Here is a 24,363-nt window from a genome sequence, read left to right as displayed (position 1 = left end):
GTGACAATGACAAAGCCTGCCAAGTTGATTTTCTTGTCTGTCCTCTTCCTCTAATAAGAGTGAAACTGCCCCAACTATTTTCTTGTGTCTCAGGAGGAATTCCAGTAGCACTAACAGTCTCTTTTTTTTTTTCCTACAGGTGCTATCTCTGGCACACAGCACTCTCTAAGGATGCACTTTCTCCCTCTACAGATGTCCCGTGTGCTAGATCTTTGCCATCTGCCTAGTAGTAGTGTAGCCCCTCAGATGAACCCTCCTCTCAGACACTTGAACTGCTGCCCCTCTATTCCACCTCTTTGGCCACCTCAGAAGGGGTTAGTCTGTATCCCTCTAAGAAGGGAAAGGAAACCCCAACAGCAGTTAGGGTTCCTTCTAAGAAGGGAAAGGAAGAACTAAGAGTTACCCAGATCCCTGACAGGAAGACAGACACAGGGTAGAGTTATGACTAGGTAAGAAAGATGGCAAACTTCCAAGACAGCTTTTGCCTTCCTCATCTAAGGCAGAAGCCTAGCAGTCTAAAAGAAGAGCCTGGCAGTTTTCTCAGGAAGCAATGGCTGTTGGCCAATCAGCCACTCTGTCCTTGTTCAAACTGACCAACCTTAAAATGGAACTTGGAGAAGACCCTTCTAAACTAACAAACAAACAAAACAACAAAGACAACAACAACAAGAATTCAGCCCTTCAGGAGAGATTGGATTTTTCAGGTCTCCAAGAGCCTCTCTACTTTATGTGGTGTAGTGGAATCATAATAAAATCATTTATATAGCGATATATAGAGATACACACACACACACACACACACACACACACACACACACATATATATATGTATATATATATATATAGAGAGAGAGAGAGAGAGAGAGAGAGAGATCGATCATGTAAACATTAGAATGAAATAGCTGTTTTTTCACTGTATTTAGTGTAGACATTAGAATGAATCGTTGTTTTCTAGAATGTCTTTGACCTTGAGGAAAGCATTGTAGAAAACTGATTGTTTTCTGTTATCTATAGAGTTGTTTTTCTGAAGGAGCTTTACAGTCTTTGCATGAGTTTGGTCACAAGCTGGTCTTGGCTCACCTGGAATCTCATGCATTATTGAATACTGCAAACAGTACACAGTCAGGGCTAAAGCTGCAGGGGTGTGGCGTTTTCCTTCAACAAAAACAAAACAAACAAAAAAAAAACCACACACACAGAGATTACATTAGAGGCTTTGATATGAGGAATTTGTTTTACCCAGAAAACAACTTTTGTGTAACAATCAATAAATATGATTCTGTGCAGCTGTTTGAGGTTTATTTAGTTCATCGCTGCTGGATCTCCCTGCTGCCTAAGAGCCTGTTTACATTCTAGAGTGACCCTCTTTCTTCAATAGAGCTGAGTAACTCAAAACACAGGCATCGTGGGGTCTGGTTCTCCATCTTCCTGATGACTACATCTTGTCTTGTATCAAGTTGAGAAGTAAACATTCCCTTGCTCTGCTCCTAGTCTGATCTTTCCCCCAACACACACACCAGCTTTTACTCCACCAGTAATGATACTGTGAGACATGACAAAGGGTAGGAAGGACTTTCCTAAACGGGCTATGCCTCTCAGCTTTCAACAAAATCTCATAAAACACATTCTGCCTAGTGTCTTCTCAGCAGATCATACCAGTCCAGAAAAGGCCTACTTCACAAACCTCACTTCTATGCTGGTAGACCCTACTTCCCTGTGTCTGTCTCCATCCATTTCCTCCATCCTTACCAATAAAACCTCATCATCATCACCTCTGAACCCTCTTCTGCTTCTCAGTACACCTCGGACCAGAACTTGCCTGCTCTAGGTAAATTACTTAACCACCTTTTCTTACTTAAGCCTAACTCTGCTGGCTCTGTCTGCTCCTAAAGTTTTCCTCACCTTACCACTGTTCCTTGACTCTAGTACCTTCTGTCTAGCTAACAAGCCACCCAACTCGTTCTTCTTCTTGATGCTTTGGGAAACCTTTCATCTCTCAGAGCAGAAACAACAGGACTGGTGATTTCTTTACATCAAGTAATGGCTCTGTCTTGCCCACTCTCTGAAACCCTGAAGAAATTTCAGATCATCTTGACATTCTTTGAAGCCACTCAGTTCTTTGACTGCTGTGGTTCTCTAAAATCAAAGAAGACTATACCTCCTGGCTCTTGCCAATGGAAGGTGTTGTGCCTACTTCTAGGAAAATGTTGCTTCTACACCAGAAAATCTAAACTGATTAAAGACAGGGCTCAAGACTTAGGGAAATACAGCAACTAGCCTCCTTCTCAGAGTAGACTCTGGTTTCCCTCCCACCCTGGCTCCTCCCCTTATACATACCTTTCCTACTTCTTAGCCTCATGCTTAAGGGTTTACTCTGTCTTTCAAATTTTTTATGGAAATTCCTCCTGGGTCAAATCTCTTACCATGACTTGGTCCAAGACAAAGAATGAAGTCACTCCAGACCCCAAAATTTCCAAACAACAGCCCCTCTTCCAGCAGGAAATTACTGGACAGAAAATAATGCCCCCATATACACATATGTATATGTATACACATACAGACACATACACACACACACATACATATATATGGGGTTTGGGGGCACAAAGCTCTCAGACAGATACAAGTGCCCTCTTGCTATTTGAAATCAAACTAAATCTATTTTTCATTGTCCTCCAATTTATGCCTTCCACATGTTATCTCGTGAAATTAAAAAGCTTCTGTACAACAAAGGACACCATCCTTCAAATGGAGAAGCAGCTTACAGTATGCAAACATCTGTTTTACCATCTACACACCTGAAAGAGAGTTAATATCTAAAATGTAAAACAAACTCAAAAATTAGACACGAAGGAAATAAAACTCAATTAAAAACAGGGCATGAAACTAGACACAGAATGCTCAAAAGGTGAAGCAGAGACAGCTGAGAAGCATTATTTTTAAAGTGTTCAATATCTTTAGCCGTTGGGGAAATGCAAATTAAAATGACTTTGAGATTTTTCTGTCAGAAGGACTGAGAAAAAAAAGTAAGATGACAAATGCTGGATTGATGTGGGGAAAGGGAAACATATATTCACTGCTAGTTGGTGCAAGCCAGTGTTGGCATTTGTGAAAATCACTGTGGAGCTCCCTCAAAAAGCTAGAGGCAGATCTACAACATGAGCCAGTTATATTGCTCTTGGGCATACACCCAAAGGATATTTTTTTTTCATCATATTCATTGCTGCTCTATTCACAATAGCCAAGAAATGGATACAGCCTAGATGTTCAACAATGAATGAATGAATAATAAAAATGTGATACATTAACATAGCAGAATATTATTCAGGTGTCAAGAAAAAAATAAGCTGCTAAAGTTTACAAGTAAATAGAGCTAGAAACAGTAATTCCTAGTGAAGTAATCCAGACCCCAAATGATAGTCATGACACGTTTTATCTTCTATGTGGAGGGTGTTAGCTTAGAATCTTTAGATATTTTGTTTGCAATACCCACAGGTGTCAGGAAATTACTAAGGTTCCAGGTTGAGGCGGGGTGTCTTTCAGAGGAAGGGAAACACAACGCAGTGATATAAAGGAGGCAGAAGAATAATGGAACAGAAAGGCTAAAGGTGGACAGATGGGGAAGAAGAGCTAAGTGTAAAGCACTTCCGAAAAAAAGTCATAGGAAATACTACTAGTGCAATGCTCCTATTAGACACCATAAGCTAACAAATAAAAGGCCCAGTTCCAGGAATGGTTTGCTTCTATTTTCTTGTTGGTGGTGGTGATGGTGGTGGTGGTGGTGGTGGTAGTGGTGGTGGTGGTGGTTGGTTGGGTGGTTTGGGAATTTGGGTTTGGTTTTGGTGTTTGGTTTGGGTTTGGGTTTTTCAATACAGGGTTTTTCTGTGTAACCTTGGTTACTCTGGAACTTGCTCTTGTAAACTAGGCTAGCCTCAGAGATTTGCCCACCTCTGCCTCCTAAATGCTAGGATTAAAGGTGTGCACCATTATCACCTAGCTGGGTTGTTTCTATTTTTAGTTAATGGCCAGTGAGGTACCACAGACCCCAAAATATTAAAGACTACTGCTTTTGTCTTCAGAATTTGAAGATAAGACTCTATTGCTGAAGACATCACATACTTGAGTCACAGGACATGGAGAAATCAAGCTAGAAGTGACCTCAAATCTCAGTCTTTACTGGCTAGCTTCACAGTGCTGGAAGGTGCTATGCATACTTCCAGAAGAGAAAGTAATCATTAATTTGATTCAGGAGTAGACCTTCTGAGATTTGATCATTGGCAACACCTACCCACTGCTGCAATAGCAGCCTGGGTGTCATGGGAGTAAACAATCATTTGTAACTAGATTTTCAACCCACTACGCAAAATGGAACCCATTAACAGGGAACGTGTAGCTAGATGGGTGGGCCATCAGCCCAAGCAGAACCTACTTCTATTACTCTGCTAAAAGGACTGTGGTGGTGATTTAAATATACTTGGCACATGGGAGGGACACTACCAGGAGATAGGGCCTTATTGGAGGAGATGTAGTCTTGTTGGAGGAAGTGTGTCTTTGTGGGGGTGGGCTTTGGAGGGCTTTGGAGGTCTCCGCCTATTCTCAGGCTCTCTACCCAGGTCAGGAAAAGTCTTCTCCTGGCTACCTTTGGATTAAGACATAGAACTTCAAGCTCCTCCAGCAGTGGAAGCCTGCACTGCTGCCCTGCTTCCAACCATGATGATAACGGACTAAACCTCTAAAACTGTAAGCCATCCCAATTAAATGTTGTCCTTTATAAAAGTTGCCTTGGTCATGGTGTCTCTTCACAGCAAAGAAACTCTTATCTAAAAGAGAAACTGGTAACAGAGACTGGGGTATTGCTGTGATAAGCTTGACCATGGAGATATGTGGATTTGGGGATTTTGGATTTGGAAAGCAGTAGAATGCTTTAAGTAGGGCTTGATTGGCCATCCTAATAGGAATATGAAAGACACTAGTTCTGAGGGTGATTTGAACTATGGGAGCCTGGCTCTAAATGTCTCAGAGGAGAATTTTAGTATGTGGCCTAGAGACTCTTCTAGTGATATTTTAGTGAAGAATGTGGCTGTTTTTTTTTACTTTGTCTGAAGATTCTGCTAAGGTGAAGAGATCCAGATTAATTGCATTGACAAAGGAAGTCTCGAATCAACCAAGTTTAGACTTTTATTCTGCGGTTCACTTTTATAAGGAACATTTTGATCAAGCATAGGAAGCATAAAATGTATGGTTTAAGTATTAAAGAGGCACCAGGAAGTGTAATAAAGCTAAATCCTGTGTTCAAAGATATTAAATTGAATTAAGGGAGTGGTGACCTACCTCAGGGCAAGATCCCACCCAGCTAAGCTTATTGTTTATGTGTTTACAGTTGAACAAGAAATGGTTATATCATGTTAGGCATTATTATTACCTGGTATTTAGACTTTTAATCTGAAATGAACTGCAATCCAGAAATAGAGAGTGCCTGTGATCTAGATCTTGAGGCTGGAAGACAGAGGCTTTTGATCAAGATCTTTACATAATTTTGATCTGGATCTTGATGCATAGTGGCCATGAAAAGCTTAGGCCCAGGCACGGAGGTACATGCTTCTAATCCCTGGAGACAGAGACACCAGATCTTTGAGTTCAGGGCCAGCCTAGTACAGATCAAGTTCCAAGTACAAAAAAAGCTTAGGTCCAGGCATGGTGGGCCATGCCTTTAATCCCAGCTTTCAGAAGACAGAGACTTACAGATATCTGAATTCAAAGTCAATGTACAGAAATAGTTCCAGGACAGCCAAGCTTAGACAGTGAAGGAATGGGAAACAGAAAGCTGGTGATAATGTAGTAGAACAAAGGAGCCATGTTCCAGCCTAGGAAGCAGCAGAACTCTGCAGCTTTGGCCACGTGGCTCTGGCTTTAGAAACAAGAATAGGAGTTATTGGAACAATTGATGCTGGCTAGCCGAAGCTAAGAAATTAATGGTGATTAAAAAAAGAGCAGCATCACCGAGGTGAAATCCTCTGGAAAGTATTTTCTGAGAGCACAAAGAAACTGTGTTCCAAAAATAGCCAAGGTTGTGCCTCATGCTACAGCAGGACTTGGTGATGTGTAAGAGTCACCCAGATGGTACTGGTTTTGAAGGCATGAAAGGGTCATAGAAAGCAGCGGAGGCTTGGAACTGAAAGAACAGGAAAGGCATCGGTAAAGGTGTACCCTCAGTTACAGTTGATGTCCCAGGACTAAAGGGGTCATGAAAAAGATTTGAGAAAAGCTGCTAAAAGAGAATGGAACCAGCCATAGAGAAAGAAGTTTGTTGCAGTCAACAAAGATGAAAGGGGTTGGAGATCTGAAGAGTGCTTCGACATGAGACATGGAAATGCAGAATTTGGAGTTTTCCCAGCTAGATTTCGGTCTTGCTTTGCTCCAATATTTCCTCACTATGATGTTTCAGAATGGTAATGTATAGCCTGTGATGTTGGAGGTATGTGATCTACTTTTTGATTTTAATTTTATAGGGGATTATGGTTAAATGATTGTGTGCATTTCGGAAGAAACTTGGAACTTTGGACTTTCAACCCTATTGAGATTGCTGTAGACTAAGGGACTAAGGGACAGTCTTCTTCTGGCTACCTTTGAATCAAGATGTAGAACTTTCAGCTCCTCCAGCAAGATGTCTGTCTGTACTGCTGCCATATTTCCCACCGCGATGATAACGGACTAAATCTCTGACCCTGTAAGCCAGCTCCCAATTAAATGTCCATTATAAAAGTTGACTTGATCATGGTGTCTCTTTACATCAATGAAACCCTAACTAAGACAAGGACATAGAATCCTAATGACTTTTTGTTATAGCCACAGATTGGTGAATCTCTCAATGCCCATCAGAGAAGTTTCTTTTTGCTGTACAAAGTAATCAAAATAGAAACCCACAATTGGTCATGGTGGACAGAACAAGAAACTGTGGAATGCTCAACCCTAAACAGGCCATCTATATCACACCACCTCTCCCAAGACTCAAGGAAGAAGAGGTGGAAAGATTTTTGAGAGTCAGAAGTAGTGGATGACTTCAACAGTGTTTTCTGAACATAAAAGTACACTTGCACATATGAAGTCACAATGATTGTAACAGCATACACAGATCTTCATAAGCTCAGACCAGACAAAATCCTAGCATAGAAGGGAAAGGTAGTCACAAAGTCCTATCCTTGGTTGAGAAGCTATTGATAACTAACTGATACTGCTAGGAAAGAGTCAGTTTTCCTTAAAGGAGGGGCTCCTGGTAGATAAAACATGTTCCAGTGAATGGTCATGCAGACAAGGGAATATGGACAGGATTAGTTAGATTGAATGGGTTTGAGAACAAAGACACAAAGATCAGTGGATATGGAATGTGGGGTAGATCTGGGCAGAGCTGGTGAATGGGTCCAAAATACAATGTATAAATTGTCAAAGAACTAATAAAAATAAACTTTACAAATAAATTTTGGGAAGATACTTGCAGCTTTCCAAAAATCCTCTTTAAATGTTTATCTGAATAACCATTGTACCCATAAATAATAAATGCATAGTGGGGTCAAGGGTGATGAAGGGGAATATTTGTCCTTTGATTTGAGTATCTTGTCTTGGTTATTAGGGTTTAGGCTGAAGACAGCTTGAGGGTCTGTCCTCTCAGTCCACAGAGCCTTGCCTCAGTTTCCATTCACTGTCTTGCAGGAGAGGAGTGTTTTCTGGAAACTGAGTACTGTAGCAGTGATTCGATTTTCAGAATTATGTCTTTTGAGAGTCCCAGAACAGGGTTAAGCCGGAAATTGTACTTATTGTTGAGTCTTTCCTTCCACAGAGCATGATGAAGTGATGTAGAAGTGATGTAGAAGTGAAATAAGTTGATTCTGCAACAATCTTGAAAAATAATTTGTTATTCTATTTCAGTATTTATATGTTCCTATCCATAAAAACAATATACATGAAATCTTATAAGTTAGAATGAGGTATCTAGATAATTCTTCATCTATAAGTGCTGCTTTAACAAGCTCTGGTCAGTTATGTGCCACAGTCAAGGCTGTGCATGATGCTTTATGGAGATGAGGAACTAACACAGGCAGGGACTGTGCTCAATCCACGGCCTACGGGGAGCACTCAACATTTCAGCGAATTTATATGACTTATATTTGTTGACATTTAAGAATTCTCTTTTAGCCAAAAGGCTGGGGAAGGAAAGAGCTCCACAGTCTTGATTGTATCATTCTTTCCAGTATCTGAGGAGGTAGGCACGAAGACAGTATAATCACCTTTTGAAATCTGGAAAAATAGACAATAATTCATTTTCTGTGCATTTAGTCACTCAATTGGTTTAGAAATAGGAACAAATATAGTTGACTTTGCTGACTCCTGCATCCCATGTTTGAATACTTCATTAGGCCAAGTTTTCGTTTCCTAAGTAACTAACTGATTATGATAGGAATCTAAATAAAAGATACACAAGCTGGCGAAGAAAGCTTTGTGGACTTCCTCTGGAGACCTTTCTTCCCCAGCAACTCAGAGAACACAAATGGAGGAGCAGGTAGATTTAAATAGTTCCTCTTTATCAAAATAAAGGGGAAATGATGTGTGGGTTGATTTAAAATAAGATCCAGTGAAAGAGAAATCCCCATGAAACATTGGTGAAAGATAATCTGGTCCCAGTGTTGATCTTGTCTAGCTACAACCCTACCATCATTCATTTTGCAGCTGATTTTACACAGTTTTCAGTGGGAGCCTTTATCACTATGTCCATTAGCCTTACCTCAGATGGCAGTGATTTAGCTTCTTTTAATGCACAGAAAAGAGGCTCTACTTGTCTCTTCTTAAACTTTTTACAAATTAATATTTATATTACTTACATCTATGTAATTTTTATATTTATGTTAGGTATATTTATATTTTTCTCATTTATTTATCATTTTTTTCTTTTTCTAGGTAAAAGAAGGTCTTTTGAAATGGATCTTATTACATGCCTGATAAGTTGCCCCTAGGTATGATTGTTCTGGGAAAGTGAAAAGCACCCTGTTGTTTTAATGTTTCAATGGATAACTTATCCATTCCATAATGCACAGGCAGATATTTTATTGGACATTTTCAGTAAGCTGTGCTATTGTTATCACTGAAATTATATTTGTGTTAAAATTTAAAGCTCATAGATATATGTTACTACTAGAAAAAGTACTCTCGTGGAGGATCTGAATCTTGTACACTCTGATTCTTTCAAACAATGGATCTCTTCCAAGAAATAAGTATAAAGCAAAACTCAAGCAACCATGCAAATATAGTCTTGTAAAACTCTGACATGTGCAGAAATACTAAGAGCGTTCAGTCATCAGATAGAGATCAGGGTCTCTGTGACAATGTCTCACAATCCTGTAGAAATGAGAGACCTCAAAAGAGGGAACATTGAAGCAATGCATGTTACAGACACTACTTGTATGAGGGCAAGGGTCAGACAAATAAATCATGCACTGAGAGACGTCATGATGAAGAGCATATAATGAGCAAACGGTGTGTGTGCTGAGGTGGACATGGGTGAGAAGGCACAGGGCAAAAGCATCTCCAGGGAAACTGTGAAATGAAGTAAGACACTCTCGTCACTGTATGAAAACGTGACAGGGCTTGTTCTCTCATTCTCCAGACGCCTGTGGTGTAAGACTCAGAATAAAGAGCATGTAGCAATCAGTACACACAGGCACCTGTGACTGCGACTTTACTCTTTATGCAAATGTGTTGGACTTACACAGAGAGCTTGTGAAATGATGTTAAAAGCTACCCAGAGCTCTTTACAGGCTGAACTTTGGACTCACGCATCTCATGTGAGAAATGCAGGAAGGCTTTTAGGTGGAGGAAGTGGCCTCTGACTGTCTTGTGACTATCACTCACTCATCACAGAAACCGCAGTACAGACAGGAACTGAGACACAGAGACACAGCACGGGAAAGGGACTCTCTGCATAGGTAAGTGACGAGAACTTCTCATTCTTTCTGTTTTATTCCCCCCCTGTCTTCCCCAGCTTGAGACTGTTCTGTGGTCTATATGCTCCATCTTAATGGCATCAGCTCACTCCAGGCTTTCATAACACACATGATCATGTGGAAACCGGATGACAACCTGTAAGAGCTGTGGATCCAGAAGCTTTTAGAAATCCCCCAAACATCACCATCCTTGGAGGAAAAGAAAAATCCCATCTTGATCAGCCTTGATCACATCGTCAGAACTCTCCTGGTGACTTTCTTTAGGATGTAAAGCAGTATAAATTTTCATTTATGCCCCCCACCCTGTGTGTGTATGCGTGTGTGTATGTGTGTGTGCATGTGTGTGGTTCAGAGGCTTTTTTTGCATCACATTCTATCGTGTTAAGGCATATTTTGTTGAAATGTGTCTATGCTTGTCCAAGAATTGCTTCTTTCACCATTTGACAGTAACGATAGCTTAAGAGATTTACTTCAGTTCAGACAGTTGAACTTAAAGCTCCTAAAGAACAATGTAGTTACTCCCTGCACTCGTGTTAAAAGAAGGCAAACCTCTAACATGGCATTACACTATTTTTTGGTAGAAAATAAAGATCCCAGTTCACTGGTTCAAAATTAATCATCCAGTGTTTGAAATTATCAACTTAGTTAATAAAGTGTCGTCTATTTCCCTCTTGATCTAAACTTTTTACTCTGAACTGGTAAATTTCCTAGATCTGAATTAAAGCTCCCCTCCCCTTTGCACTACAAAATCATGGAAGTCGGTGTACTCTCCATCCCCTAATTGTTAGGGAGCAATGGCTGTTGTTATTGGATGCCAACGTGTGCAAGATGTTCTGCAGACAGTAGCTCCTCAGTTGCTTTCTGCATCCAGCTTCTGCATTTTTTTTTTTTTTTTTTTTTTTTTTTTTTTTTTTTTTTTTTTTTTTTTTTTTTTTTTTTTTTTTTTTTTGGTTTTTCGAGACAGGGTTTCTCTCTGTAACCCCGGCTGTCCTGGTACTCACTATGTAGACCAGGCTGGCCTCGAACTCGGAAATCCGCCTGCCTCCGCCTCCCAAGTGCTAGGATTAAAGGCGTGCGCCACCACCGCCCGGCTAGCTTCTGCATTTTAAAATGCCAGACTCTACACAAATGAGGTGCAAACACCATGTCCCCTACATGTGATGGCTTGGCGGTGGGTTTAAGACAGTTGGCAAGACCAGAGATGCTTCCAGTTGTGTACTCCAGACTCAAGCTATTACAGAATTACTGGGCATGTGCAAAGAACTTGGCAGGAAGCCCCAAGTATCTCTGAGTTCCAGATGTCCTTTATTGAAGTGTGAGAGCTCAGTTAGGCCACTGGTGTTAAATAAATTATAAAATTGCTGTTGCAACTGGCCATCTGTGATGGCTCTTTCGCCCTGAGAATTGAATGCTTTGGGTTTCTATCATCTTTTAGGCATACAGACTAAAAATATTAGACTTTTTAACTTTATTATCTTAATCAAAATAATATACCTGCCTAATCAGACTTAAGTGATTTTACCACAATTCACATTCTACTAGTAATCACATTAGAAGCACCCATGTTGACTGCTCCCACATATTTCTTACAATCAGCTGAAATACTGGTATTATGAAAAGTAACACTCTCTACAAACATTATAAAATGGAAGTACAAAAGACAGGCTACTTCTAAAAAACACCGTTAACCTATGTGAAATGCTGTCTCCCAACAAGTTTAGCAAATACTAAGAATTTAATCTTCCAGTGGCTAGAAGTCCATTTAAGCTCGTGTTGTACCCAAGACCTTTATTGCTCAGTCATGTGCTGAGGAAATGCACGTGTTATTTTCCAAATATCTATCTACTCAGTCAGAAACTTTGCATGACTTCCCTTTGAGTGTTAAGAAAGTAGATAAACTTTTTGTTCTCTTCAGGAATAAATGCCATTTTCTCTATGTGACATTCTTACAACAGCATGGGAGAGGAAAGTTCACAAATGAAGCCACCAGGAAAAAATGAGGCCAGCAGGATGCCAGAGGTCTCCGGCTCTATTCAAATCAGGTTCAGTCAAATCAGAGCCAAACAACAGGAGTGGCTTGGTTTTTTTGTTTTTTGTTTTTCGTTTTTTTTTTTTGGCTGTTTTGGTTTGTTGGAACAAGGTCTCTCCATGTAGCTGTGACTGTTCTGGAGCTTAGGTAGACCATGCTGGCCTAGAACTCACAAAGACTCATGTGCCTCTGCCTACTGACTACTGGGGTTAAAGGCATGTGCCACTGTGTCCAGCTTGGCCACCTTTCTTGTGTGAGGCAAATTAGAGTCTAATTATATGCCTTCTTTTAATCTTGCTCCTTTATGTTCCTACTAAATATTTATATATGAGCAGTTTTGTTTTGAGTTTCTATCTCTAGACTTGAACAAACGCCATATTAGATTATTTACAAGGCGTCTTCCATGAGCCCCACTGCCTGCTGCGTGAACCTCTCCCCAGCTCCTTTACTTCCAGCTACTTAGGTCTTGACCTGTCATTTGAAATGTGCAGTCAGGTTTCCCGATGGATTATTATTATTATTATTATTATTATTATTATTATTATTATTATTATAATATAAATACACTGTAGCTATGCTCAGACACACCAGGAGAGGGCATCAGATCTCATTAAAGATGGTTATGAGCCACCATGTGGTTGCTGGGATTTGAACTCATGACCTCTGGAAGAGCAGTTGGTGCTCTTAACCGCTGAGCCATCTCACCAGCCCCGCTCTCTTGGCTTTTGAACACAGATAATGGTCATCTTTCCCTTGATACTCCTCACATTATCGCTTACCATCCTCTGTTACCAAATTAACTGGTTGCTTGGGGTTGGAGATGTAATACATATGGCCATGCAGACATTAAACTGAGATTGATTGGTTTTTCTTATTGTTTTTTATTTCATTCTTCTTCCCTTTGGGGGAAAGGAGGAGATAGGCAGTCACAAGGGAGGGGTGGACCTGGAATGGCAGCGAAGTCTGTGTGATGAGGTGCATTATATGAAATTCCCAAATAATCAATAAAAATATTAGGTTGAAAAAAAGAGAAGGGTTCTAGAAAAGAAAGAAACTGAGTCTATTGGTTCATATTTATGTGAAATGTGCTTGAAACTTTTAGTTAAGACTCTTTGTGGTGGGGCTGGAGAGATGGCTCAGCAGTTAAGAGTACTGACTGCTCTTCAGAAGGTCCTGAGTTCAAATCCCAGCAACCAAGTAGTGACTCACAACCATCCATAATGAGATCTAATGCCCTCACCTGGTGTGTCTAAAGACAACTACAGTGTACTTACATATAATAAGTAAATCTTAAAAAAAAAAAAAAGACTCTTTGTGGGGGTCCAGGAACTTTTCAATTCCTGATTAGCTAAGAAGTTGGGTGTTTTTTTTCCTTAAGAATTCTGATCACAACTGAATGGTATGGTTTAATGTCTATTAAAAGGGGTTATTTTTATTATGTGTAGTTATATTTATGTGTGTCAGCATGTGCACAGGAATACAGATACCCTCAGAAGCCCAAAGGTATCAGATTCCCTGGATCTAAAGTTGTGAGTCACCCAATGCAGATGTAAGTAATTGAACCTGGGTCTTCTGCAAGAGGAATATGTTCTTGTAAGCCCACAGCCATTCTGTCAGCCCCTAAATGCCTTTGATAGACATTACTTGGCCTTTGCTGAGATTACAGTGTGGCTTGCTTTCGCCTGTCAGCAATCTGTCAAATAGCAGGACATCTCCTTAGACACTGTGACCCTGCCGTGAATCCTTCTGTCACAGCACATCTGTCTGTCTATTCACATACTACTAATTTTAAGTATCTGATAGTTATGATGTCTAAATGTATGCTAACACAATTATCTAGAATTTTCTTATACTTTCTGTCTTTTTCCTAATGATCTCTTCTCTGAAGCTACCTTTGGAAGACAAGGACCACCTCTCCCGTCGGGACTGAGTGAACTTTACCTATAAAACCACGGCAGTAGCTAATTGCCAAGTCAGTGTTTGTTTCTACTTTCCTTTTTCCTTGGTTTGCTTACCTCACACAGGTCTAAGGGTTTCCCTCTAAATGTTGGACTGTAGTGTTAGCTTGAGGCTTTCCAACTATTTTACTGCTGTTATGACCTTTTTGCTGGCAATAATTTTTGCTGCGGTTTGTCACGTCGTTTTGAGCTTAACCATATTAAGTTTCAACTTTTCTTTTTATATTTCAGCTTTTCTCTTCCTTGAGGTAGCATCAGAATGAGTCTTCAAATAACATGATCTTGAAGACCCAAGTCCAATGAAATCATGTAAATCTGGCTCATACCCTTCACTGAAGGAAAGAACTCTGGAGTTTCCCTCCCTCCCTTTCCTGTCTGTTGAGCCCACAGTATAAGTCGCACACTATATGGAAACTTAATTAATTTATTCTTCGGCAATTTCATCCATGTGTATAATAACTTCAGGTCACATTCATCCCTCCTCCTTCATCTCCCCCAACCAAGCCCCTTCCTGGGAACAAGTCTCTTCCACTTTCCTGTGTCTTTGTTTCTCCTGTTTTCCTTCTGTGACTCACTGAATTTAATCTGGGTGCCCCATGGACATGGCTGTGAGGCTACCCACTAGAGCATGGTGACCACAACACTGAAGACAATGGCTGCCTCTCCAGCAGTCATGGACTGGAGCAGGGGCTGGGCTCCTTGACTTCCGGTGTTTGTAATATTGTCAATACAGTTAGTTAGTTCTACAGGTGAAGAAGCTAAAGCTGGAAAAAGAGCTGTTCCCAAGGTCACTGACTGACCACTACAGTCTCCCTCTCCATCTCCCTCTCCCTGTCCCTGTCCTTCTCCCTGTCCCTGTCCCTGTCCCTGTCCCTGTCCCTGTCCCTGTCCCTCTCCCTCTCCCTCTCCCTCTCTCCCTCTCCCTCTCTCCCTCTCTCTCTCTCTTTCTCTCTCTCTCCCCCCCCTCTGCTGGCCTTGTATTTCAGTGTACTTGGTGGGAACACATCCTACCTTTATCCTTTGAGCCAGGCATACTTCAGCAGAGAGGGATTGTGGCCACAGAGCTGAACTGCTAAGTGAAGTGAAGCAAAAAGAAGAAGAAGAAGAAGAAGAAGAAGAAGAAGAAGAAGAAGAAGAAGAAGAAGAAGAAGAAGAAGAAGAAGAAGAAGAAGTCTAGCTAGGACACTAAGCCTCCTCTTAGTGTTTATTGTGAAGTTTCTTTGAATATATAATAACTTCATAGCTTATGTTCTTACAGAAGTTAGTATTACACAGCTTACATAAACTAGTCATAGACACGTTGACTTGAAATTCCTTATTTTTGTGTAAAGCCTTATTAAATACATTAAATATTTTAGAATCAGTAATTATTTCCATCTGCATTTATCTTTATTTGTGTGAAGCTTTTCCTTGAAATGGAATGCAGTTATACAAGAACTGAGGAATGTGATCTGCAGGCACAGCTTCTTCAATGCGACAACTGTTGAAAGAGCGTTCTAGAGAGAAAGATAAGCATTTACCAGATGTGCTTATATCTCCAAATCTCATATGGAATAATATGTTTTCAGAGAAAAAAGATAATTAAAATATGTAATAGTCTTCTTTGAGTAAGCTACAATATAAAATAGCATAAGCACATATTAACAATAAAACAATCCCTTTACATAGAATTCATAATATGGTCACTGTTACTTGTGGATATTTGAGTGAAAAGGGTCGTATATTTAATTTTTAATGCAACGGACATATATATCTGCATGTATATACTATGTATGTAAGGAAAATATATTTATATATAATAACCAATTTTTAGAAAAAGCTCTTCAATGTAAACTACAACTAGGAATAACAGTTTCACACTCTGTGAGCTATTTTGTTTTTTGAAATATAAAATAAATATATCAAGGTTATAACAAATACATTTTCTTTTTCTAGTAAGAATTATAATTTCATAATGTATATTTTAAAGGATCTTTATTACTTTACATGTTTAATTAATTACTGTGTGTGTGTGTGTGTGTGTGTGTGTACATCATGCATGTGTGCCACAGTGTGTATGTGGAGGTTATAGGACATCTTTATGGGGTCAGTTCTCTCTCCTCATCTTCATGAATGTTCTGGAGATAGAACGTAGATGACCAGGCTGAGACAGCTAGCAAGTTTACTGGATTTTTTGAGAATTATCTCTCTGTCCATCTTTTTTTTTTTTTTTTTTTTTTTTTTTTTTTTTTTTTTTTTTTTTTTTTTTTTGAGGCACGATCTCTCTTGTTGCATGCACTAAGCTTGAGGCTTATTCTCCACACCCCATCTGACTCTAGCAGTGCTGGATCTAGGATGACAAACGTGAGTTGCTACATTGGACCCTTTTACATGGGTTCCAAGTATTGAACTCAAGTCTGTCTAGCAGGTGCTTTTAATCAGCTGAGCTATTTCACCAGCCCCTAAACCAAACCATTTTAATTCGTCATTTTAAATGAACAATTTTCATGTAACAATTTTCATGGTACAATTATTACATCAGTATATGGTAGTCAATGATTATTCTGGTCTATAACATTAGTGCTTAGGTAATTAGTAATGCTAGTAACAGTTTAGTATTATAGTAAGAATTTTACACATATGTCTTAGTTTCTAAATGTACACTAACATCTACATTTTTAAAGTTGACTTTAAAATTTAGAGAATCTCTATAAGCTAGTCCAAAAACACAGAGCAATTTAGTAGAATTCAGTCTCCTGTGAAAATGTCTGTCAGTTGCCTGGTCATTATAAAAATGCTAGGGCTGGGCAGTAGTGGCGCATGCCTTTAATCTCAGCACTTGGGAGGCAGAGGCGGGCAGCTTTCTGAGTTTGAGGCCAGCCTGGTCTACAGAGTGAGTTCTAGGATAGCCAGGGCTATACAGAGAAACCCGTCTCGAAAAAAAGAAAAAGAAAAAAGAAAAAAAAAATGCTAGTTATCCCATAGCTAAATCTATTAAATGTAAGTCATTAAACTTTTATGGGTTTTCTTTGGTTTCCCTTTGAGTGTTTTTGAACAATCAATGAATTCAAGTTTTGTTAGAAAGAACAGTTTCAGGGAGGGGGGAGAAGGGATGAAAGAGAATAATTGGCAAGAATGACTAAAATTCATTGCATTTGCATACATTTATGAAACCATCAAAGGATTTTTAAAAATGGAAACAATAAAGGCCACCTCCCTTTTTTCTCTTTCCAGAGTTATACTATGCCAAACTACAAACTGCTTTATTTTAATATGAGGGGAAGAGCCGAAATTATTCGTTATATATTCGCTTATTTGGACATAAAGTATGAAGATCACAGGATAGAACAAGCTGACTGGCCTAAAATCAAACCAAGTAAGTGTCACAAAGTGTTCAGCCTTGTGCAGGGAGAGTATATTTCAGGGCTTTCCATAGAAATGCAAGCCAGATCCCACAGAGCTTAACACTGAGAAACAACTGGTTAGAAAAGCACAATAGATAAGTACTACTCTCTGGGCTTGCTCTGGTTTTTATCTTCTCTCTCAATAGATGGCTCATAGACCTAAAGAACAGCTGGGCAACTGACCTACCAAGAGTATGTCCTGCTAATTTACATAAACTTCCCCAAACAGCAGTTCCTTGTTTATACAAGGAGCCCATAGTTAACAACCATCTCTCAGGGTAGAATGTTTGAAGACTGGTGAGCATGTCAAATTTCCAGGACCACTTTCAAGCTTTCCTTTCAAGCTCCACATCCCACCTCCCTTTTATCTACACCTGTGCTGCAAATGAAGCCCTTCAGCTCACATCCATTTTATCTGGATCTCTGGTTTGCTCTCAGCAGCTCAGGGCCATCAACTGCATTTGGTTTATTCACTGGCTTAGTACTCAAAGCTGTGCTTCTCGCAGGGCGATGGTGGCACACACCTTTAATACCAGCACTTGGGAGACAGAGGCAGGTGGATTTTTGAGTTCTAGGCCAGCCTGGTCTACAAAGTGAGTTCCAGGTCAGCCAGGGCTACACAGAGAAACCCTATCTGGAAAACAAACAAACAAACAAACAAACAAACAAAACAAAGCCGTGCTTCTTGGAAAAGTGAAAGAACTTTACCTTGAACTCACCCAGTGTGTGTATAGAGGCCTGGCCCCAATCCTTGTGTGGGGTCCATGATTTATGTATAGCCTGCTAATTTAATTGCTCATGACTTATGAGCAATACTTTATTGTTTTTACTTCTTTCCAAACTAATTATGTTCAAATCTAATTGGCTCAACATGACTATCCCAAACCTAAGATACTGTCTGGGACGTTGGAGTCAGTACACATGACTACACACATCATGGTCATTGAAATGATTCAGGTGGCCTGTTGATTCAGAAACTTTCAAAGTTACCATCAAGTGAAAAGAAGAACTTAGTATCATATAAGTTACGGTTTATTTTTAACATTTATGTTAGTTTCTCACGGTTGTGACAGAAATGAGGGGAAAAGCTAAAGAAGGAAGGGTATAGTCAGGTTTCAGTGCAGTCAGCTCACTGCTTGGGCCCTGAGGAAGACAAACCTCATGGTGGAGAGGGTGTGTGGTGGAGCAGAGATGCTCATCAGGTGAGAGCTGAGAGCAGGGGCAAAATAATGCGGACACCACAAGCAAGATGAAAGGCAAGCCCCCCCCACCCCACCACACCCCACCCCATCCCCGCAGTCCACTCCCGCCAGCGAGAAAAGGCAAGCCCCCCCACCCTACCCCACACCAACCCATCCCTGCAGTCCACTTCCGCTACCTCATAACAGCACATCTGAAGCTAGACTCGCTCAGTAGAATAAACTATTCACTGGATCAGTTACTCATGATCTGATCATCTGTGGAAAGACCCTCACAGAAAGATGTGAATATGAATGTAGACCTCTCTCAATCTAATCATGTTGACAAGGTTAACTAACACAAAATGGAAAATTAATTAGAATACTATGGTCACTGTAGCTATCTGGTAGAAATATTTTGTTTTAAATTTTATTAATTTTCTATAATAAAGCTTTCTTACAAAAGTAAAAAGTTCAAGTAAAAAACTGAAACTTAGTGATAAAGTATTGTTATCTGCTATAACTTATATTTGTACAAAATGTTTCCATCTTTTACTATATACTTCAAATTGCTCTTCATCAAAATAAGACTAGGATTAGAACTTCCTTAGCTCCTGTGTAAGTCAAAGTCTATAATTGTTGGGACATGTTTTAAAGTAATCCATATGATCTGTTTTGAGACTTTGACATTAATGAAGCTTTAAAACACAGGTTTTTATAAAAGTTAAAAATGTGGCTGGAGAGATGTCTCGGTGTTTAAGAGAAGTTGCTGCTGTTACAGAGGACTGGGGTTCAGTTTCCAGTACCCACATAGCTGCTCACAGACATTTGTAACCAGTTCCAAGGGGATCTCAATCCCTCTTTTGGCCTCCAAAGGCACTTGCACACAAATAGTGCACTTACATACATGCATGAAAAACACTCATGAACACAAAAACAAATAAAAATAAGTCTTTTAAAAAGTAGTAAATTTATAAGATAATCTATAACGAGACAATGCAGTAGTATAGCACATGGTATCCCTGTAAATGTTTGTGTTATTGTTTGCTTGTTTGTTTTAATTGAGACCAGTTCTCACATTATCCAAACAGAGAATCCCGTTTAAAATGCTCTTGAGTTCATGGTCCCCCTGGCTTCACCTCACAAGTGTTTAGGTTACAGGCATAAGGCAGCACACCCTGTTTATGCGGTGCTGAGGATCAGACCCAGAGATGGGGGGGGGGTTGTGCATATTAGTCAGACACTTTACCAACTGAGCTGCAGGCCCCACCCAGGAACATGATTTTTACAATCAGTTCTCTAACTGACTTTATATCTAGCTTTCAAAGCTAACAAAATGTAAAGACTGCAGCAGAGAATGTGAAATTGTCCTTTTTCACAAGAAATGTTTTGAGGGAATTGGATAGAGATCAAACAGTATAGTGTTTTTTAAAGTAAGTATATTTAAAGTTTTTACACCCACACACACGTTCTGTATTTAAGAATTTCCGTGACTTTAAATGATACTTTGTTCCTATGTTCTGAGCTCTCATCATTCTTTGTTCTGCTCTGAGGTTGAGCCTCTACTTGTTCTGTTTCAGCTCTTCCATTTGGCAAAATCCCTGTTTTGGAGGTGGAAGGACTTACACTTCACCAGAGCCTCGCAATAGCACGATATTTGACCAAAAATACAGGTAATATACTTGTTATTAGTTAAGGCCTTACATAACTGAAAAAAATGTGGTTTCTTTAGTATTTCTTCAACAACTGTATTATTTAACCATGGTGCAATTAATGATGGCTATGAAGATTAGAACACTATAAATATAACATCTATGTTAGTAGAACTTTCTGTGGATGCTTTAGATGGCTATATTATTTTATTATTTTTTATTTTTATATACGGGGTCTTAACTATGTAGTGTTGACTTGCCTGGGACTTGCTATATAGCCCACACTGGCCTTACATGCTTTATCCTTCTGTAACAGCCTACCCAGTGCTTGGATGACAGGCATGTGCTACCACATCAGTAATCTCACTTTATACTGTACCTGCCTCCTCCTAGATTACACCACATTGTCATCATGTCCTTTCTAGAATATAGCTGGAAAATTGGATTGGTATGTCAAGCTAGTATGAAATATTATGATTCATACAAAAATAGCCAGAAATGCATACAGCGCATGAAGGCTGGAACTTGTTGGACTGCTGGGATCATAGTTCCCTGTCCTTCATTCTGACGGTGTTGCCTCTACTGGATATCGCCTAAGGCCTCTTGAACACCTCACCATGGTGGTGAGCAGAGGGAACAGAGATGGCATCTGCCCTCCTCTCACCACGCTTCCTGCTCCCCATCTCCTGCTCTTCCCACTTAAGAAAAGGAGTTAAAAAGCAACTTTGGGTTTCTTTTAAAGATCCTTTTCTTTTTAAATCTACTAGAATTAACATTGTCCACTCCACCCCACTGCCACCACCACATTATCCCAGCACACTGCACACCCAAGTGACCTGTAATGTTTAGACTCCATTCAGCGGACAAAGTTGTTTGTTTTAAACATCAATGTGGGGCTGGAGACTTGGCTCAGCATTACGAGCACTTGTTCTTGCAGAGGCCTGGGTTTGGATCTCAGCATCCAAATGGTGGTTCACGCGACCATCCAGATCTGGCTGATCTGATCATGACTTTTTGTCTTCTGTGGGTACCAGGCTCACACACAATGATCATGAGGGCACAATAGCAATATACATAAAGTAAAACTAATTTTAAAAAGTTTAAGCACACAAAAAAGCATACTAGCAGATATTTCAACACGTGAAGGCTTGAGGAGTGTCAGAGGAGATGGAATATGTCTACAGAAGCTGGGCTTAGAAGAGAAAAGTGTACTTGGGTGGAGCCTCAGAGGCTACCTAGGGTCCTCTGCCCTTCATGTGCATCAAGGTTTCCCGGGGGTTGCATAGAACCCATCCACTTGTCCTTGTTCCCAGATTTGATTCAGGGAGAACCCTGAGAAGTTTGCATTATTAAGGATTTCCTAATAGTGCTGAAGAGGCAGGCAAATGGACCTCACCAGACTCTCAGTACTGCAAATAATCAGAAAAAGTCACAAGAAATAAACAAACAACAACAACAATAACAAAACCCTTTCTATTTGTAGGATAGAGAAGGAGGGTTACTTAGCACAATTCCTCGAACCTGGTTAGAAAATTCAGGACGTGGGCTTCCCTAGCATGACTAGGCATGACTATAGGACAATTATTCTGGTGGTGGCTTCTTCCTGATTGGCCTGACAGCTGGACCCACAGTAGAGGAAAGTCAGAAAGAGGAGTGCGGAGAATCTGAAAAAGTTTGCCGAACCTTTGTAGGGCTGGGCAGCAGAGAAAGGCTAGAAGGCACAGTAGACAGGCTTTGTCATTCTCAGAAGAGCACTGGGGTGAGGGGTGGGGAACGAGGATGTCACAAACACCCACTAGCACTAGCACTCTGTTCTTCTCAGTTCCTCAATTTGTTCCTCAATTCCAATACCCTTTACCGGATCAGGATTTCCAGCCACAGGAGGCCAGCTTCTTAGCTTCTGTCAGGTCCATTCACAGCAGGAGCTGTGCCCTCACAGAATGAACAGGGAACAGTAGGTTTGAGGTGTGGACATCTGGGTAATTTGATGCCAGAAGTTCAAGAAGGAAGAAAGCTCCAACTGTTCCCCATCTTAAAGGGGACTGAGAGATGCCTGCAGCTTAGAAGTAGAAATGTCGACGGAGGCATCATCTGATGCAAAGGAACCTCCGAACCCTGGATCATAGACACCAACCAGGGCTGCAGGAAAAGTGAGGGGACAGACTGTGACAGGCTTTTTCAGGTTAGTGAGGAGAATCAATTCTTGGAAATCACGGGTAAGAGTTACAAGTAAGTGAAGCAAGCACGTTCTTTCACCCCTGAACAGCTTCACCTTGGGGTTGTTTATATGAGTCATATATCAGCAGCATAGATTTCCTTGAGCTTAGTAATTTGATACCTCTGTACAAAAGGAGTCAACTTTACAAGTCTTTAACACTGAATCATTACCAATTGACACCAGAGAGGAAAAGATTAGGAAGATCAATGACTTGTTAGAAAAAAAATGATGAAAATTTTAAGGAAATCTCAGTCAGTGTTTACTCTTTTTTATATTGAAAGCTTTGAAGATCTTGTAAATTGGGGCTGGAGAAATGGCTCGGCAATGAATAATAGCACTTGGCTACTCTACCAGAGTTCTCCCAGCTGTGTTCCCAGCACCCATGTGGCATCTTACAACTGTCTGTAACTCCAGTTGGTGATTCAACAGGCTCATCTGAACTGCTGGCATGTGGAGTGCTTGCATACAAGTACTTGTATAGTTGCATACATACATGCACATAAAAATTTAAATTAAAAAAAAAAAGTCTTAAGAATCCTGCAATTTTTTTGTAACTTTTTTTTCTTTTTTTAATCCCAATTTTCTGTTTTGTTTACCTCCGGAAAGAGCCTCTGCTGTCCTTCTGAAGAAAACGTTTCAGTTTGAAGGGAATGTGGCAACAGGGAGGAACAAGCTAGCCAACAAACAGAAACAAGAAACAATGCAGAGTAGCCGCAGCAGGCAGCTGGACCACAGTCAGTATTTGACCATCGGGAGCTGGAGCTCCCAGGATGCAGCAGTAGTTGCCATGGTTATCTCCTATCTAACTTCATGCTGAGATACTAAGTGTTCCATGACTGAGCTCCTGTCTGGCTGTCAATCGAGGCATTTCATTGTCCCGGGGGCTAAGGCATTCTACTATTTTTAAAGTTGACATTTTAGGATGAAAGCTGAGACCAGGTTTTTATTGGAGTTTTTTGGTCTGTACAAAGAAGAATGGAGTACAGAATTTTAGAATTTGCCCCCAGCTCCACCACCAACCTCTGCCTTCTGACTCACAACTGTTTTGTACTGCTCTAAAGTGTGACTGCATTGCCTATTTAATACATTAGTAGAAGTGTCAGTTGAGCATGTTGGTAGATGCCAAATGGCCTTTTTCTATCCCATAGATTTGGCTGGGAAGACAGAGTTGGAGCAATGTCAAGCTGATGCAGTGGTGGACACCCTGGATGATTTCATGTCACTCTTTCCATGGGCAGAGAAAAATCAAGATCTAAAAGTAATGTGATGAGCTTACTATCATTCCTGTGGTTAACCTTCTGTTGCCTCCAGAAACTGCATTCTGGGGCTTTAAATGTCACTTTTTAATGTTTAATATAAATACGTACTTTTTGAAATGAAGTTATAGTAGATTCTAAAGCAAGGTCACTCATTTCCTGCCATACTCTTCGCTAACCCCACCTCAAATAATTTTTTAAAATGTGTGTGTATGTGAGCCTTTGTTAATGTATGCGAGCCATGTCCATGTAGGATCCTGCAGAGACCAGAAGAGGGTTTTGAATGCCCTGGAACCAGAATTCCGGATGGTTGTTAGGTGGTATGTGGGTGCTGGCAACCAAACCTAGGTTCTCTGAGGAGCTGTCAGTGCTTTTAAACCATAGAACTATCCCTCCAGGCCTACAGATCCAGCTTTTAATGCGTTTGGCTATTTTCTGCAAACAAACACACCTTCCTTTCTTTAATGCTTTTCTATTTTTAAACATTTGTTTTGTGGGCACATGTTTATTGTTGTACAAGCTTATGCAAGCTGTAGCATGTATGTGACATCAAAAGACAACTCCCAGGAATCGGTTCTTCTTCCATGGTATAGGTCCCTGGGATTGAACTCAGATCATCATGCTTGGAGACAAGTGCCCTACACCTACAAGTGCATCTCACGAATGAGCTCTCTCTCTCTCTCTCTCTCTCTCTCTC

The 24,363-nt window shown here is 40.3% G+C and overlaps 1 protein-coding gene across 3 annotated transcripts in view; it reads left to right on the top strand.

Annotated features, from left to right (window-relative positions):
* Positions 1–9,692: 9,692 nt before the first annotated feature.
* Positions 9,693–24,363, top strand: part of Hpgds (hematopoietic prostaglandin D synthase) — a 26,737-nt gene continuing 12,066 nt past the window's right edge. Inside the window, exons 1-4 of one of the 3 annotated variants that reach the window (XM_031382076.1) lie at positions 9,693–9,974; positions 17,193–17,334; positions 20,121–20,213; positions 23,559–23,668. In XM_031382076.1, coding sequence (XP_031237936.1) covers positions 17,202–17,334; positions 20,121–20,213; positions 23,559–23,668 — 336 coding nt within the window. In that variant the 5' untranslated portion in view covers positions 9,693–9,974; positions 17,193–17,201. The remainder of the gene's footprint in view (positions 9,975–17,192; positions 17,335–20,120; positions 20,214–23,558; positions 23,669–24,363) is intronic. The other 2 variants (XM_031382074.1, XM_031382075.1) reach the window with 2 other exon arrangements.

This window comes from Mastomys coucha, unplaced genomic scaffold, assembly GCF_008632895.1.
Source record: "Mastomys coucha isolate ucsf_1 unplaced genomic scaffold, UCSF_Mcou_1 pScaffold20, whole genome shotgun sequence".
In the NCBI taxonomy this organism is placed as follows: Eukaryota; Metazoa; Chordata; class Mammalia; order Rodentia; family Muridae; genus Mastomys; species Mastomys coucha.
The sequence above is the reverse complement of the archived record's forward strand: the minus strand, read 5'-3'. Positions and strand labels throughout refer to the sequence as shown.